The sequence below is a fragment of the Diachasma alloeum genome, unplaced genomic scaffold (genome assembly GCF_001412515.2).
Source record: "Diachasma alloeum isolate Michigan unplaced genomic scaffold, Dall2.0 Dall_scaffold_00304, whole genome shotgun sequence".
Lineage (NCBI taxonomy): Eukaryota > Metazoa > Arthropoda > Insecta > Hymenoptera > Braconidae > Diachasma > Diachasma alloeum.
The window spans coordinates 498595-516393 of NW_021680443.1; the positions used below are offsets into that span (position 1 = coordinate 498595).

The 17799-nt window shown below is 40.4% G+C and overlaps 2 protein-coding genes across 2 annotated transcripts in view; one reads left to right on the forward strand and one right to left on the reverse strand.

Moving 5' to 3' along the window:
- Positions 1-17799, forward strand: part of LOC107039700 (diuretic hormone class 2) — a 620828-nt gene that overhangs the window by 339285 nt on the left and 263744 nt on the right. The gene's annotated exons all lie outside the window — the stretch shown is intronic.
- The window catches only part of LOC107039698, a 6450-nt gene continuing 2302 nt past the window's right edge, over positions 13652-17799 (reverse strand). The window contains exon 2 of the mRNA XM_015259458.2: positions 13652-13788. Coding sequence (XP_015114944.1) covers positions 13652-13788 — 137 coding nt within the window. The remainder of the gene's footprint in view (positions 13789-17799) is intronic.

Consider the following 17799-nt stretch of genomic DNA (forward strand, 5'->3'; position numbering starts at 1 on the left):
GCATGGAATTTTTTCGTCCCACGAATTCCCAATGCTCTTGCTGTTCTAGGTTCCAGAATTTGTCAACTCATATTGTGAATGAGGTACGAATTCAAATTTCACGTTTCTCTCATTAGAGTGAGCCCACTCATATAAAGATTGAGCTGCGGTGATATTTATGAGTCCTTGGAGACTAGCTCGGTGGGCCTTCCTTTTGAATGAGCCCCCTAGACCGTCAGACGTGGTTTTTCCATGAGCTGTGGGGAAAAAATTCCATGCAGCTGGAATTTCGAAATCTTTCTCATGATAAAGCAAACTCACGAACGCATTTTTATCCTTGATGAATTGGGATGGCGACCAATCAGAAATGTAATGAATTTTATCGATCTTCTCAAATTGAGATTTCAGAACAAGTATCAATTCTTTTTGAAACATGTAAACTGAAATGCTGTCGTGTTTCATGCTTTCCGAATTTAATCTCCATCCTTGTAATAAACGATGACCGGGAGGAGTGTTGCTGATGCATTGTTATAGTAGTACTGTTGAATGGATTCTTGGATTTGAAAAATGTAGTTCTCTGGAAAATCGAGTATTACCATGAGATGGTGAGGAGATAAATTGGACTTTAATTCTTGGAAATATTTGCATTGTTTTTTAACGATGAAATAATGGGTTATTAATTTCTCTAGCTTATCGAATAAAGTTCTGACAAATTGATCTCGTGAGCACGACACCTTCTCCAACGAACAGCGTTTATCCAAGGTCCATATTTTATATTTTATTTCTGTCAGATTCAACTCCACGAATTTGTTAATGAATCGATTTGAGAGGTCAGTTGTGTCTGAACACCTTCCACAGTTGCGAGCGTAGCAGTCGTCCATTGCCTCAAAACAGATCATCGTATCCAAGAGACTTTTGTAGGTTGGAACTCCTCTAGGTTGATCTGCTCCCCCATTCTCGAATAAATCTTGGAATCCACAAGCTGTGGAATGATACCTAATACGCATAATCATTGGGGATAGAAAATGAGATGACACTCATTGAAGTTATTTGTATCGAACTTAGAATAATAGTTGTGCCCTCCAGCATTAGTGCCACGTTCTGATATATCATGCAGACGCAAGTAGAATGCGTTCCTTTAGTACCAGCAAGTTTATAATGTTCTGGTCTCAATTCAGGAAATTTCGATAAGCTCAGCTCTATCCCTAGATAGTGTAATTGGAGTGAGGAATAGAGTTCATTGAGGTTCATTAGGACCAATCTCTCTTGATGTTGAGTCTTTCTACCATCGACTTCTTTTATCGTGACGTAGTCTCTCTTGCTGACCAGCTGACGAGAGTTATCGTCGTGCTCATAAAATTGTTCAACCATCTTTTTGATCTGAATGTTCAGTGGCTGATTTCCTGCTCTAGAAGATTGTTCACATTTTCCATCTTGATAAGTCTTCTCAATCATGTTACGAGATGCTCCGATTAATTCCTGAACTTTCTTCGTGCTCCAAGTTGGCGGTAGAATTCTAATCAATTTCAGTTTTGTATCACTACAAAAGAAAAGAAATTATTATTTTCAGAAAATTCTGTCCCATGAGAATTGTCTCACAAACTTGCATTTTTTGTTCTGATAAGTTTCTTTCAGATTATTCATCATGAAATGATAATCTCTTTCAATCTCTGATTCTACTTGGACACGAAAGTCAGTCTGATATCTTGTTTTAACAGTCTCCTTTATTTGATCAAATTTCCACTTAACATATGCGTTATATTCTAATCTGGAAGAAATATTTGTCAATCGATGGATGATAGTTTTATTTTATTACAAATTGCGCACAAAAGTCACTGGATTTCCAGTAGAAAAGGAAATTTTACGGAAAGATCCACTTCTACAATTACCTCTTTCGTTTCACTGGACTGACACCTAGTAGAACATCTATTGTCTCCTTCTCTTGTGGGCTTAGCGGAAATTCGCTGTGTCCAGATGAACATTTTGATAGAATTTCAGGCTGTGAAAGAGGCGAGCACTCAATATCATCAATGGTATCTGAATTAGAATCAGAAAGTTCTTTGCGACGGGTACTGCATATCCAGTCCTCACGTGTCAGCCCCTCGAATTTGTGAAGATGCTCCATTGGGAATCTACGAAGATCAACGCGATTCCTTGAATCTTATGGGAAAAAAAAATGACATTCTTCAATTGCCCGAAATATAATAGATGACGCTTGTAAAGAAAAACATAAATACTCACGTAATGCAAGCAAATTGAAGGGATTGCCATATGCCTGGAACTTCGTTATTTAGGAATTCGTTAATCTTATGACGTTTGAACTATTTATCAACTTCACTTGTTACTTTACAGACCTCACCACATTTTTTAGTTATAATTTATCAAGGAATATTACTTCAACTATGATGAAACATACACGTCGTACGAAATCCGCCTCATTGAACAAACAACAAACACCAAATGTTAAGATGGCGACAATAACATAATTCGAATATTTGTTGTTACCCGCAGCACCATCTACGAATTTTCCCCGCGAAATTCAAAATTCTGTCGTAAAATGATAATAAATGAACTAAAAATTGAGTGAATTCTGTGTTTCTTGATTTTCTCCCCAATTTTTGAATTTCATTTATTAGGAGGGGAAGATCTTTAAAGCAGGAAAACTTGAAAAGTGATTTCGATCGAAAATTTTCCGAGCTTTCCAATAAAAATTTTTTTTTCAACGTAAGAAACACCTTGAAATCGGCGTTTCAAATTTTTTCAGGCCTCTTTTACACTGAAAGAGTTAACAAAAAATTGACCGAGATTTGTTTCAGAAAATTCCGACTTTTTCCAAAAAATTGATGCCTAATTAGTTCATTTCTGATATTATAACTTTTAGTGCTTGAAAAATTGAATTGAAATTTGTTTTTACTGAAATCTTCGTTTCGCACTTACTAAGCCAATTTTTGAGATAGAGGAGTGAGTGAGCGCTCATTTTGTTTCATTTCACGTATATTATTGAAATTAAATGAGAAATCCAAGAAATCTGGAAGAATGACGGGAAGAACTTGTGCTGATATTTGGTGGAATCGCCCATATAAAATATGGACCTTGGATAAACGCTGTTCGTTGGAGGAGGTGTCGTGCTCACGAAATCATTTTGTCAGAACTTCATTCGATAAGCTAGAGAAATTGATAACCCATGATATCTTCGTGAGAAACCAACGCGAATATTTCCAAGAATTGAAGTCCAATTCATCTCCTCACCATCTCATGACCATACTCGATTTTTCAGAGAATTACACTTTTCAAATCAAAGAATCCATTCAACAGTACTACTACTGCATTATCTATAACAATGCATCAGCAACTCCTCCCGGTTATAGTTTATTATGTAATGTCCAAATTATTTTAATTTGATTTTATCGCCTAAAATACCCGAAATTGTAGCGACTTAAATATTACTTTTCAACGTACATGAACGATGCCAGTGACCAGAGAATGCGCAATGTATGCATTTCTCAGGGGCCAACAGCACCCCAAAATGCAAGTTGACACAAAAAAAATACAAAGAACAAAAGTTAGTTCGATGACCGAAGAATAAAGAAATGAAAATGACACCTCCCCCACTCTGGGATCCGGCCAATCGAACTTTTCCAAATCAGTCTCTAAAAACCCTCTCGCGAGTGACCATCAATTTCTTGGTGGAAAATTTCTTTGGAATCGGTCTGACTTTTGTTCGGTTTTCGAATAGAGTAATTAAAAATCGAACTATTCTCGAATAATAGTAGAGAATAGAAACCGGCAATAGATCAGGAATACAGTATTCTTTAACCGACGGTAAAAGTGTTTCTTACAAGTGAAGAGAACTTGTTGTGAACGACCGGTGGGTGTGGCTCAATTAGTTATAAGTGCTGGACATTTAAATTCTAACAATATAAAACCAAATTTCTCATAATAAGTGGAAGAAAGGCTTCTCGCCTAAGTATTTGTGATAGTTTACTGGCAGAGAAACGTGGCAGGATTGCCATAGGATTCCACAGTCAAAAAGTTGACACCGCAATAGGATAAGGATTATAAATATCAAAATTATGTGAGTCCAATGAACAATCCAATCATAATAAATTCGATCACGGAAATCATTGCAAGGATAGAGATAGAAATTCTATTGATTTACTCATTGTTTTTGTGACCTAACGAAAAGTAAATAAATAAATACGTGAACTGAACTAACTTCAATTCTCTTCTTGTCTTTCCTATTTTTGAATAAACCAAAATTTACATCTATTATCAATTCTCCAAGGTAAGAATATAAAAAAAAAGCTTAGCGTCGTCCAAAATATCAATTAAACAAATTCTAGCTTTATTGAGGAAAATTAATGAAAAGTAAATAAAGTTGTTCCTCGACGCTGATAACGTCTCCGGACATAACAGCTAGAATTTTATGGCGCAGTCGGTAGGACACGACTAAGCTTCCTTTATTCTTACCTAGTAAAAATTCTTGAAAAACAAAAGATTCTTTGCCACTTTAACACTTTGACTTTGCAGAACGTAACTGTTTATTCACCACATTGGTTATAAATAACTATTCAACATTGAATAATATTCAAAATTACTAGTTGTTAATTTAACAATAAGCTCCTGAAAAAAAAATATTTAGAGAATTTCTTACCTGAAATTGGACTTTGATCTTTCTTTCCATCTACCTTCTACATAAGGTATATAAAAAAAAGAAATGGCGAATAGATCCTTTGTTACAATTGACTATTCCGGAGATGCAACAACAACTACTCCCGCCGGGGGAACAGCACCCACAGATAAGCATGAAGACTATATAAAAGCTCGCGACATCTCCAATAGTATTCCCTTGTTTTCGGGCACTTCAGACCATGCATCAATTGATGAATTCGAATACGCAATTAGAGCTAATAAAGGGTCTATACCTACCTCAGATGGAAAAAAGGAACAATATATCCACCAAATTCTCAAACGAGTTTTACCTCCTGCTAAAAATTTACTTGCTAATACAGAAATTTACTCAGTCGATCACATACTTCAATTATTAATTGAAAGATATCGGGGTCAATACAATTTCACGTATTATGCTAACAGAGTCCGCGGTTTGTTAAAATTCAATAATGAAACCTTGCAAGATTTCTTAGATCGATTGGCAGCACTAGTTCAATACGGCTTAAGAGCTATCGAAAACTACGAAGAAGCTGACAGAATCGCTCTTGAGAAAATCCTGCACGAAGATGCCATTACCAGATTCAAGGAGTACAGTCCTCAGAGCATCAAAGATGGCATCAAAAGTAAAAACATCACCAAAATCACGGATGTTAAGAAGAAATTAGATGCAGAAGAGTTTAAGCCAAAATTGTCTATACCGGCTTACGAGATCTCCAACAATCACCAGTACAACTACACGTCGCAGTACCCGTCCATCCAGGGATACACCGGTGCGAATGGGGAAGGCCAATTGCCTTCTACCCCGACCTATCCATCCTCTCAACATCAGCAACGTTTAGGAGCTAGCAGTGGGCCACCATGTTACCAGGGTCAAGGTAATTCCTACGCTCACATGCTCACGCCAACACCGTCAAACAGCTTCTACAACGCCCAATATGCAGCCGCTGGAACATCTCATCAACCAGTTCAAAATCCTCTGATAAATGAACTTATTAATGCATATAACCCACCAACTCGTGCTGTCCTCAGGAACGCTGCTACAGGGAATCATCATAGACCGGCGGTACCTCCACCTATACCTCCAACACAATCACCGGCTGGTAATTTTCGTCAAAGAGCCTTAATGGGATATCCATGCTTGGGATATGCACCACAATGGGGTAGCCAATTAATGATGCCACCTTGCGGAATCGTACCCGAGGTTGATCAATTTGCTCCTCAACCAGAATATTATCCTCCTGGTGTCGTCAATGCAGATTTTTCCCTTCCGGAAGACCCTCAGGTTCAGCCATCCAACCCTGTGATGCTGGCCAATCAACGCAGACAACCAGAAGCATCAAAACAAGATCAACTCAAGAAAGAAGACATCGACAACCTCAGCTCCCTTATAAAAGATCTGCTGACACAGGTTAAAGCGGGAGGTTCTCACGGAACACCACCCCGCAGAGACAATTCCAGAGATCGAGGAAAAAAACCTCCAACTGAGAAAATTCCGATAAATTCTGCCAATCTATCAGCATCCAGTTTAGTTCAACCCTTGACAGTCCAGGATTTAAACGAGCTCCTGGCTCGCCAGCAGAGTGCACTGTGCAGCCAGAACCAACAGTCGTTACACACGACGTCCAGCACTCACCACCGCCAATAAAAGTATATAAGGTCGCTGAACTCGGAGGCGGACCAATAATTGCCCTAAATGGACCCTACTTGAAGCCTGGAAAAGTCATTTCCCTTATCGATACTGGAGCGTCTGTAAATTTAATATCCATTCAATCACTGAATCCTGAATTAATGGTGGATAGATCCGAAACGATTGGGATCGTTGGCCTTACGAATGATGTAGTACAGTCGCTGGGGATAATAATGCTCCCAATACATCCTAAAATTACTGTCAAATTTCACGTGATCGCCCATCAACCTGGTGGTTACGGCAGCATCATTGGAGATGACATGCTGAACGAACTCAAAGCCCATATATCATTCGACACCAATACAATCCGCTTCAGTACAGATCCATGCAATTCACTTTTGTTTACCGCCTTGTCCAACGAATCAAGACACCTGCAGAATATCCCTTACCGGGGGTGGCCCCAGGGTAAACGTTAGAATAAACAAGAAATTGATCAGCAAAAGACATCGATTTCTGATCGACACCGGCGCGCATATAAACTTGATTGAAAGAAAGGCTATTAAACCATCCGCAGAAATTCACGCTCCAAGAATTAAATATCTACTTGGAGTAACCGAAGACGCATTACCAACCTGTGGATTGGTTTACCTTCATATGTTCGGAACGGAAGTTCCGTTTCACATTGTAGACAGGGAACTACCAGTAAATGGAAGCGGCGTCTTGGGTCAAGAATTTCTCATCAAAGAGAAGGCCGATATCCGATATTCCCAGAGAAATATCACCACCAGGAAGAGACCGGATAAGCCAATTCCGTGGTACCAATATCAGCGACCCGGTAACCCAATTTTGATCCCTCCAAGGACTAGAACGGTCATTGCAATTCCCATTGCCAATCCGCAGTTGAAAATTGGTTACCTGCCCAAAGTAAAGACACCACGTGGAATATTCCTGGGAGAAGGGATTGTCCAGGTAGAGGACAACGTCGCTGCAGTCATGGTGATCAACACAACGGAAGAACCCGTCAAACTGCAACTACCGCCTCAGACAATCGAACCCTTCGAGGAGCCACTGGAAGACTCTTCAGAGCAACAAACACCAGCAGAAGCCAATATTGCTGTCTGTAATATAGGCTTACTTCCTGGCGAAGAACAACAGCTAAATAAGAGAGCTGCAGACATTCTGAAAGCCTTGCCTGAACAAGATCTTAAAACGTTCGAGAGAAAACAGGTAATTCAGCTAGTGGAACGATTCCCTGACGTGTTCCACCTACCCGGAGATAATCTAGGTTATGCAAAGCACTTTGCTTGTAAAATCCGGACGACAGATGAAAACCCAGTATTTAAAAGACAATATAAATACCCTCACCAACATCGAGAAGAAATCAACAGACAGATCAAGGTGATGAAGGAACAGGATATCATCAAGGACTCAGAATCCCCCTACAATTCTCCATTATGGATTGTTCCTAAGAAATGCGACTCTCAAGGCAGGAAACGATGGAGATTAGTCATCGATTTCAGAGGGCTCAATCAGAAAACTATCGGAGACTCGTACCCCCTCCCTGACATCACCACAATTCTGTCACAACTGGGTGGAGCAAAATATTTTAGTGTATTCGACCTCGCCAGTGGTTTCCACCAAATCAAAATGGATGAAAAGGATGGCGAGAAAACTGCTTTCACCGGGCCAGATGGCCACTATGAATATACCAGAATGCCATTTGGCCTGAAGAATTCTCCACCAATTTTCCAGAGAATGATGGATCAAATTCTCACTGGTTTGAAGGGCACAGAACTATACGTTTATCTCGACGATATAGTTATCTACTCGAAAAATCAGGAAGATCACGTCCACAGACTCACCAAATTCTTCAACCGCCTCCGACAAAGCGGCCTCACCCTCCAACCAGATAAGTGTAGATTTTTTATGAAGGAAGTGGCTTACCTGGGACACATCATCGATGAAAAGGGAATCCACCCAGATCCAGAGAAAATTAAAGCCTTAAGAGAAATGCCGGCACCAATTAATCAGCATGGTGTGAGGAGATTTCTCGGTTTTAGTAACTATTACCGGAGATTTGTGGAGGAGTATGCAGAAAAGTCCAAAAACCTGACTAATCTTCTTCGAAAAGATGAAAAATTTCACTGGAACGAAGAACATAAAAAGGATTTCAAGGCCTTGAAGGAAGCCATTACCGAGGATTCGCTTTTATTTCACCCGGACATGGAAGAGCCTTTCATCGTCCATGTCTCCGCGACCTCCAAAGGAATCGGTGCAATTTTGAGCCAAAAGGATGAGGAAGGAGATGAACGGGGATCCTCTACGCATCCAGAACCCTCCGAGATCCAGAGACCCGGTACACACCTGCTCAAATCGACTGTGTGGCTGTGGTGTATGCGCTGAGCCAGTTCAGACCATACATTTACGGAGTACCATTCACCATAGTGACAAACAGCTCTGCCCTAAATTGGCTGATGGATTCCACCAACCCAACAACCCGTCAAGTAAATTGGAAAACTTTCCTGAATGACTACTCGTTCGAAGTCGAGATAAAAAAACAGAAAGGTGCCCAATTGGCCGACGCGTTTGCTGAAAATCCATTGGAGGAAAGAAACCCTCAGCCAGTACTCCTCGTTGTGTGTCTACCCATAACCCCGAGGAACACACTAAAACCAAGTTTGAAGCCTCCTCGTACAGTCACCAATCCGAATCTCCGCGTCAGGATCAACAGTGAACCCGAAATTGTTGGCACCAAAAACTCCATTGCTGACCGAGTGAGGATGAGAAGAGCTACCCTAACATCAGATACAGCTAGAAAGCCGATCTCTTACCGAGACAAAAGGGAATACCGCCCCAGTTCTAACCGCAAGCCATCACACCCCATGGAATCTCCATCGACCGCGGAGATTACGGCAACGCCTACTACCAAACCTCCACCAACTGTTAAAGACCACGCGGAAGACATCCCAACTCCCACGGTTAATACTCAACCCAGCGTTGAGCCTGCCCAGAGGATTACAACGACTTCAACTTCAACGCCTCAAGTCATTATTGAAGCTCCTGAAGAGGTCGTCATTCCCAGCAACGATGTGGAAACCCTTGAAATTTCGGTACCACCAATCCCAACCGTCACATCAGAAGATGCCAACTTAGAAATGTCCGTGGAGGGCGAGCCAACTGAAGAACTTGAAGATGAAGTTTTTACTCCAGATCAGACACCACTGACTAACCATCAAAACATCCTGCAGACTGATCCACTAACAGACTTGGAAGACGATTCAGAAGAAGAACAAGACTCGTTCTCCGAACCATTCAACTGCAAAAGTCTCCACCGAAGTCTCCAAAAATTCGACGAGTTCGTAGAACGTCACGATGAAGACCACCAAGATGTCAGCGATTCTGAGCCAGATTTTGAATTTGTTCCACCTCTGAACATGTATAAACAACAGAAAGACACCTTAGGATCAGAATTCAACAAAGATCTCCATGCATTCTACGAAAAATTGAATGAGAAAATGCTTCAGTTCGAGAATAAATCCTTACCTCTCGTAAATTCGACCGATGGAAATTTGAAGGAAAAATTCGATGAAATGACCACCGAAGAATTACACGATGCTATCATCAAATTCAAGGACAGAGTCGATGGAAGGATACGCGCGAGAGGAAGTGAAGGAGAAAACACCGCTTTGGCACAAGATGCAACTCCTGCCAAATCCGAACCCGCCGCACCTGAACATGATGATACCATTACATCTGAAGAGGCATCAGAAGAGACCAACAAAATACCGTCGACTAGACACTCAGTCATCTCCCAACCCAAAAACATCCGAGAACCCTTACTCCCGACCCCAAGGGCTATTCAAAACCCAATGGCGGGATCGTCCCCAACAAAGACAGCCGTAAGAGAGACAATCAAGAGTCCTAAGGAGCTATTTCCTGAGAGAAGAAACAATACATCCGAGCCTGATGGAGATAACCTGTCCACCAAGCCTTCTTCCTCTACCCCGCCACAACAATCAGAGCTGACAGTGACTCAGATAAGCCCAGAGTCAACAGATCACGAACCATTACCGGGGGCGGAACCCGTCAACTCTGAGGCACCATCCACTCCAGAACTTCTAGAGGAAGAGGAAATTGTTGACACTCCAAGTTCATCACCAACAGACCGAACCGAACCATCAACGAGTAATCCCACCATAGAGAACCAAGACAAACCACCGGATGACAAGATCACAATCCCACCTGATGATTACCGACCAGCCAGTAACATCAAGGAAACGAGGGACGGCCTAACCTTCGTTCGAGGGAATATTGCTCATTTCCTAGCAGCCGATGCAGAACCCACAAAACAGAATACCAAGCTCCTGTGTGACCTGAATCTCATCGATTTAACCTACATCAAGAAATTGAACCCTCAATTGGGACAGGTCATTGTTACCAGATCCGGAAAGTTCAGAACCTTCACCTTAATGGTGAAACAGTATCATTTTGATCAAACCCAAAACAGAATTCTGAAGACCTGTCTAAAGAACCTGAAACTCACAATTGAAAAATACGAAGTCTCGGAGGTGAAAATGTTGATGAAAGGAGACGAGATTGATGAGGATATCCGGATAAAATATCACCTAGAACAGGAATTCTACCTTCACCCTGTTACAATCACCCTGTGTCATGGAAACGTTCGAATGCCTCCCGAAGGATTAAGATCAGAAATCATCAAGGAGTGTCATGAGACGCTTCCTGGAGGACACAAGGGAATCGTTACAACTTTCCATAGAGTTAGAGAAAGATTCTGTTGGCCAGGGATGAAACAAGAAATTGAAAGAATGGTCAAGAAATGCCGAGTCTGCCAACTACAAAAGATCAGACGAATAAAATTCAAACAACCAATGCTGATCACAGAAACTCCCAATGAATGCTTCGAGAGAATATCTATCGACACTGTGGGGCCACTACCTCGTATCTCCTCAGAGCATTTACATATTCTTACCATTCAAGACAACTTCGCAAAACATTGCACCGCCATCCCACTAACAGACATCAGGGCGCAAACCATCGCTCATGCCTTGGCGACCCAATACGTAGCCCTGTACGGTTGCCCAAGGGTAATTCTCTCTGACAAGGGAACGAGCTTCCTCAGCAAACTGTTCCATCATCTTGGTAAATTGCTGCGATTCCATCATGTTACCACCTCAGGATACCGGCCCCAATCCAACAGCGCCCTAGAGAGAAGTCACCACACTCTGGTAGAATACCTCAAAGCATTCGCGACAGAGACCAAGGAATGGGACGAACTACTACCTTTTGCAGTACTGTCATACAATACCACAGTACATAGTGCAACCCAGTTTACCCCATTCGAATTGCTATACGGGAAAAAGGTCAGACTCCCATCTAACATCTGCGAAGAGGATCAAACCATCGAAACTTACAACGACTATGTAATTGATTTAATGCTTAAAATGGAGAAAATCCAAGAACTAGCGCACCAACATCTCCAAGCATCTAAATTGCGCTCAAAACAGCTATACGATAGAAACGCAAGACCAGTGGACATTAAAATTGGGCAGTTTGCTTACGTCCAAAAAGAACCAAAACTAGGCAAACTAGACCAAGCCTATACTGGGCCTTACGAAATAGTCGATATCACCGAGAAGGGGAATGTTTACCTCGAGAGCGAGGACGCTCATCGCTTCATGAAGCATCCGAATAAATTGAAACCCTGCAAAGACTAACTATTACTAGTGCTGCCCAGGGCTACCAACGATGCATTTCACCCATCAACACCCATGTTACAGAATATGCAAAAAAAAGAACCTCAGTATACGTGGACGGGTCTTGCTCATTCAACGGTATGACTAACGCTAAAGCAGGGATCGGAATCTGGTTCGGAGAAGGACATCCCCTAAACACTTACAAAACTCTCGACGGAGTTCGTGCAACCAATATCATCGCAGAAACCGCAGCTGCTGTCGAAGCATGTAAGATTTGCCTGAGACATGATATCAACCACATCACAATTTTCACAGATTCGAAATACTTAACCAGCTGTATGACCCAACATCCCCTGAAATGGCAGAGCAATGGATGGCTCAACTCCAAAGGAAAACCCGTAGTAAACCAAGAAACGCTACAGAAATTGGATGACATCGTGCAACAGTTAGACGTCCAGCTGACATATATCCCAGGACATAAAGGGATATATGGTAATGAACGAGCCGACGAACTAGCGAAATTAGGATCAGAAATCGATAAAACATCAGCATAGCCGAACGATACCCAATAGCACCAATATTAAGTGACTTGCCAAAACCACTAAACCCAATGTCAACATTGAAACAACACGTCTTACCCAATCTCGACAAAGACCATCTGTTTGATGACTCGCTTCAAAGCACCATAGATGAAGCAGAGAGAATTGGATTGCATCACCAAGAAGACTACTACCATCGCATCTTTACAGCAACCAATGGCACCATCACACTAATCATATCACTCGTAGTTACCATGATGGGGTACAGTGCCTACAAAAAGGGATTCAATGTGCTTAGCATCCTCCGCTGCTGTTGCCGAAAAACTAGAAAATCAACTAGACAGGCGCCAAAAAAAACAGCAATCCGACGATCCCACATCCAAAGGGTCTACGAAACACCGATCAACTCCATCTCGATGCCAGAACTATCCATCCCAGCATTGCCAGCACCAACATCGCCAATCCCAACAGTGTCGGAACATCAGAAAGCCTCCGGAACTATCAATGCACCAATGAAGAAATCACCAGCTTTCGTTACCATTGATTACATGTAATGTATGAATCTGTTACAAAACAACTCGAGATCTATCTCTATCCTAAAAAAAAAAAAAATTAAAAATTCTAACCCTAACAGTTATCATAACAAGTTAAATAAATTACTAAGTAATTAAGTACGACTATATATATATGTCTACATATATACACATATGTATTTATATCCATCTCACAATACATACACGGTGCTGAAGCATATATTAACAATCTATATTTGGGTATGTATATATATGTGTATATACCACTCAGCCAACAATCGGCCGACAGAGAGCCACCGTCAAGAGAAGGGACAAAAAGGGTCACGCCGATGAATCATCCTAAGACAGAAGATCCTTAGATTCCGAGATTAGAATCCCAACGGACATCATCTTCACCCTCAAAAATCCCCCTTTCGGTACACAACTACTCCCCGTCACTCCAATCTTCATATGAACTAAAAAAAAAAACAAAATAATAAAAATAAAAATATGTATATATATATTTTTTTTTGAATATATATATATATATACATATATATATATTAATTATAAATAATTCGATTCACTAAAAATCCCAATTTAGATTACTCACGATAATTTAAACTCCCCCCCACATCTATTCGCATGCCGAGGAAACCAGGAAAAGAATTTAGCATCAGGTAACCATTTGATCATCCTGATAATACGCAGCCCACACCTTTCACAAATATAAAGTTTATCCAAACCTATCCTCCTCAATCTCTTCCAGTCCACATCACTTTCATCTTCAATATCACACAAATATATACATAATAATTATCTTTCCTGAAGAACACAGCAGCAAATCAACCAATAACTCAAAATAACACCTGTTGCGACCCACGTGCTAATCAATCGGAAATAAAAATGTTGACCGACAAGCACTCATCGCCGTGACCCAGTGCCCCAGTGCCTCTGACGGCCGGATTTGCATATTAATTAATCCAGCCACGCCCCCACACTTACCGACAACACCAGTCAATCAAAAGCGCGCGATACCGACAGCAGATTGAAGAATCTACAAGCGTGCCAATCCAATTTTCGATTCCTTATAAAATAAAATACAAAAAAAAATAATAATCTGATTCGTTTCTCTCTGATAAGATTTCCTTCACCATAAAAAAAAACATGGGAAAAGAAAGCTTCTCAGCGGGGGCTGTAATGTCCAAATTATTTTAATTTGATTTTATCGCCTAAAATACCCGAAATTGTAGCGACTTAAATATTACTTTTCAACATACATGAACGATGCCAGTGACCAGAGAATGCGCAACGTATGCATTTCTCAGGGGCCAACAGCACCCCAAAATGCAAGTTGACAAAAAAAAAATACAAAGAATAAAAGTTAGTTCGATGACCGAAGAATAAAGAAATGAAAATGACACCTCCCCCACTCTGGGATCCGGCCAGTCGAACTTTTCCAAATCAGTCTCTAAAAACCCTCTCGCGAGTGACTATCAATTTCTTGGTGGAAAATTTCTTTGGAATCGGTCTGACTTTTGTTCGGTTTTCGAATAGAGTAATTAAAAATCGAACTATTCTCGAATAATAGTAGAGAATAGAAACCGGCAATAGATCAGGAATACAGTATTCTTTAACCGACGGTAAAAGTGTTTCTTACAAGTGAAGAGAACTTGTTGTGAACGACCGGTGGGTGTGGCTCAATTAGTTATAAGTGCTGGACATTTAAATTCTAACAATATAAAACCAAATTTCTCATAATAAGTGGAAGAAAGGCTTCTCGCCTAAGTATTTGTGATAGTTTACTGGCAGAGAAACGTGGCAGGATTGCCCTAGGAATCCACAGTCAAAAAGTTGACACCGCAATAGGATAAGGATTATAAATATCAAAATTATGTGAGTCCAATGAACAATCAAATCATAATAAATTCGATCACGGAAATAATTGCAAGGATAGAGATAGAAATTCTATTGATTTACTCATTGTTTTTGTGACCTAACGAAAAGTAAATAAATAAATACGTGAACTGAACTACCTTCAATTCTCTTCTTGTCTTTCCTATTTTTGAATAAACCAAAATTTACATCTATTATCAATTCTCCAAGGTAAGAATATAAAAAAAAAGCTTAGCGTCGTCCAAAATTTCAATTAAACAAATTCTAGCTTTATTAAGGAAAATTAATGAAAAGTAAATAAAGTTGTTCCTCGACGCTGATAACGTCTTCGGACATAACAATTACAAAGATGGGGATGAAATTCGGAATCTATCCTGAATAGGGATCTCTGATTGCATGAAACATGTCAGCATTTCAGTTTACATGTTTCAAAAAGAATTGATACTTTTTCTGAAATCTCAATTTGAGAAGATTGATAAAATTCATTACATTTCTGATGGGGCGCCATCCCAATTCAAGGATAAAAATGCGTTCGTGAGTTTGCTTTATCATAAGAAAGATTTCGAAATTCCAGCTGCATAGAATTTTTTCCCCACAGCTCATGGAAAAACCGCGTCTGATGGTCTAGGGGGCTCATTCAAAAGGAACGCCTGCCGAGCTAGTCTCCAAGGACTTATAAATATCACAGTAGCTCAATCTTTATATGAGTGGTCTCACTCTAATGAGAGAAACGTGAAATTTGAATTCGTACCCAATTCACAATATGAGTTGACTAAGCAAATTCTGGAACCTAGAACAGCAAGAGCATTGGGAATTCCTGGGACGAAAAAATTCCATGCAATGATTCCTGGAGAGGTTGATACCCTAGTGTCTCAAATTTATGGCAAAGCCACAAAGTTCGTGGAAATGAAACTCCTTCGTACGGAGAAGTGATCGGGAACTTCTGGTAGCTTAAGTAATGTGAATGGGAGAGCTGATGATTCATTATCTGTATTTTGTTGGTATAAATGACACCACGTTCAGCTCTATTTCAAGTCGGATACTATATTGTCGCAAAGAATTTCGATAAAATTGAGTGGATTCTGTAATCCTTGAAAAAAAAATTTCCCAAGTTTTGAATTTCATTTATTAGAAGGGTAAGATCTTCAGTGCAGGAAAATTTGAAAAGTGATTTCGATCGGAAATTTTCCGAGCTTTTCAATAGAATTTTTTTTTTTTTTCAACGTGGGGAACACCTCGAAATCGGCGTTTCAAACCATTCCAAGCCCTTTCCACACTAAAGGAGTTGAAAAAAAAATTGACGCCTGATCAATTCATTTTTGATAACTTTTAATGCTTGAAAAATTGAATTGAAATTTTTTTTACCGAAATCTTCATTTCACTCTTACTCAGCCAATGTTTGAGATAGAGGGCTGAGTGAGTGTTTATTTTCTTTTATTTCACGTATATTATTGCAATTAAATGCGAAATCCAGGTTCGGAAAAATGACGAGAACACCTTGTGCTGATATTTGGTGGAATCGCCCCAATATTAAATAAATATTTCTGCCGGGCTGAGACGGGAGCAAGCTTATTGAGAACCGTTATGTGATGAGATGATTGCTGGAGGGTAATGTCTCGCAACAGTGTTAATGCAGGTATCAAACCTGTCTTCCAACCCTATGGAGCGTCTAAACATGTGCTCGGCAAGGTATCCGTGGAAGTACACTGCACTTATGGCACATCACTTCACTAATAACACATTTCGGTCTGTGAGGAACTGAGGGACTCGCTTCAGATCTGAACACGAATCGAATCGCTCATCCAGCTTCATGTCTACCGCACAACAGAGTTGCCACATCTGAGAACACAGTTCGTATTCTATATATACGGCACCCAGTCTTCCGAATAATACGACAAACGGTACGTATTAATTTGGTTGACCTAATGCCGCTGCCTTTATTGCGTACATCATAATATTCATCACCTCTTAATCTTCAAAGACCCACTTCCGACACTCAATTCAATCTTTGAAACCCTTGAAATTCCTTCATTTATCGAATATTGTACGCGATAAATGAATTTCATATGGGGCCGTCTTTCTTAACATTTACCGAAAATCGGGAAATGTAAAAATAAAGAAACTTTAGTTGAATGGAAAAATACCTCGTATAGAATTTAGCCACATGAGTCAAATACAATCTCAAAATCTCAAATTTTCATTAAAAAAAATTTATTTATGAAGACTGAGTGTAGACGAGTAGTCGTTAAGAGAGTGATATGTGCGAAGGGGAAAATATAGGGAGTCTGGAAAGGATAGGGGGTCTTCGCCGATGATCACTCAGCAATATCTAGCAGCTGGATTTCCGGAGGATCTATCGACAGGACGAAGTCCTTTGTGACGAAAACCCGTGGAAATATGACGGTTAAACCAAAATAAAAAGGATAGAAAACTCTGGGGAAGCAATATGCCACTCAAAAGGTGCAATCGTGCCTCCAGCTTCGAGCTTGATCTCCATTAGGAGCGTCGTGAGGTCATCTGAATTCCAGGAAGCTCACGAGCTACTTATTTTCGGTTTTCAGGAGTTTCGAGTCAACGAAAAGCCTTAAATTGATCAATTAAATCATTGAGGAACTTTACTGAAGAAGATCACTCTATTGAGGCTGCTATTCGCTCGGATAAAGGATTATGCCGCCATGTAAACTGCTGCTACATCCACGACGCCGGAGAGCGGATGTGCACTTATTTTCATGCTTTCTTCCCATCTTATGCCCTTAATCTGGCCTCAAACACTTCATAAACCGTCTGCGACCGATCGGGAACTAATTAAACACACGAATGGTGGGTTAATTGTGCTCCAAAGTCTGTCATTGTCAGAGAGG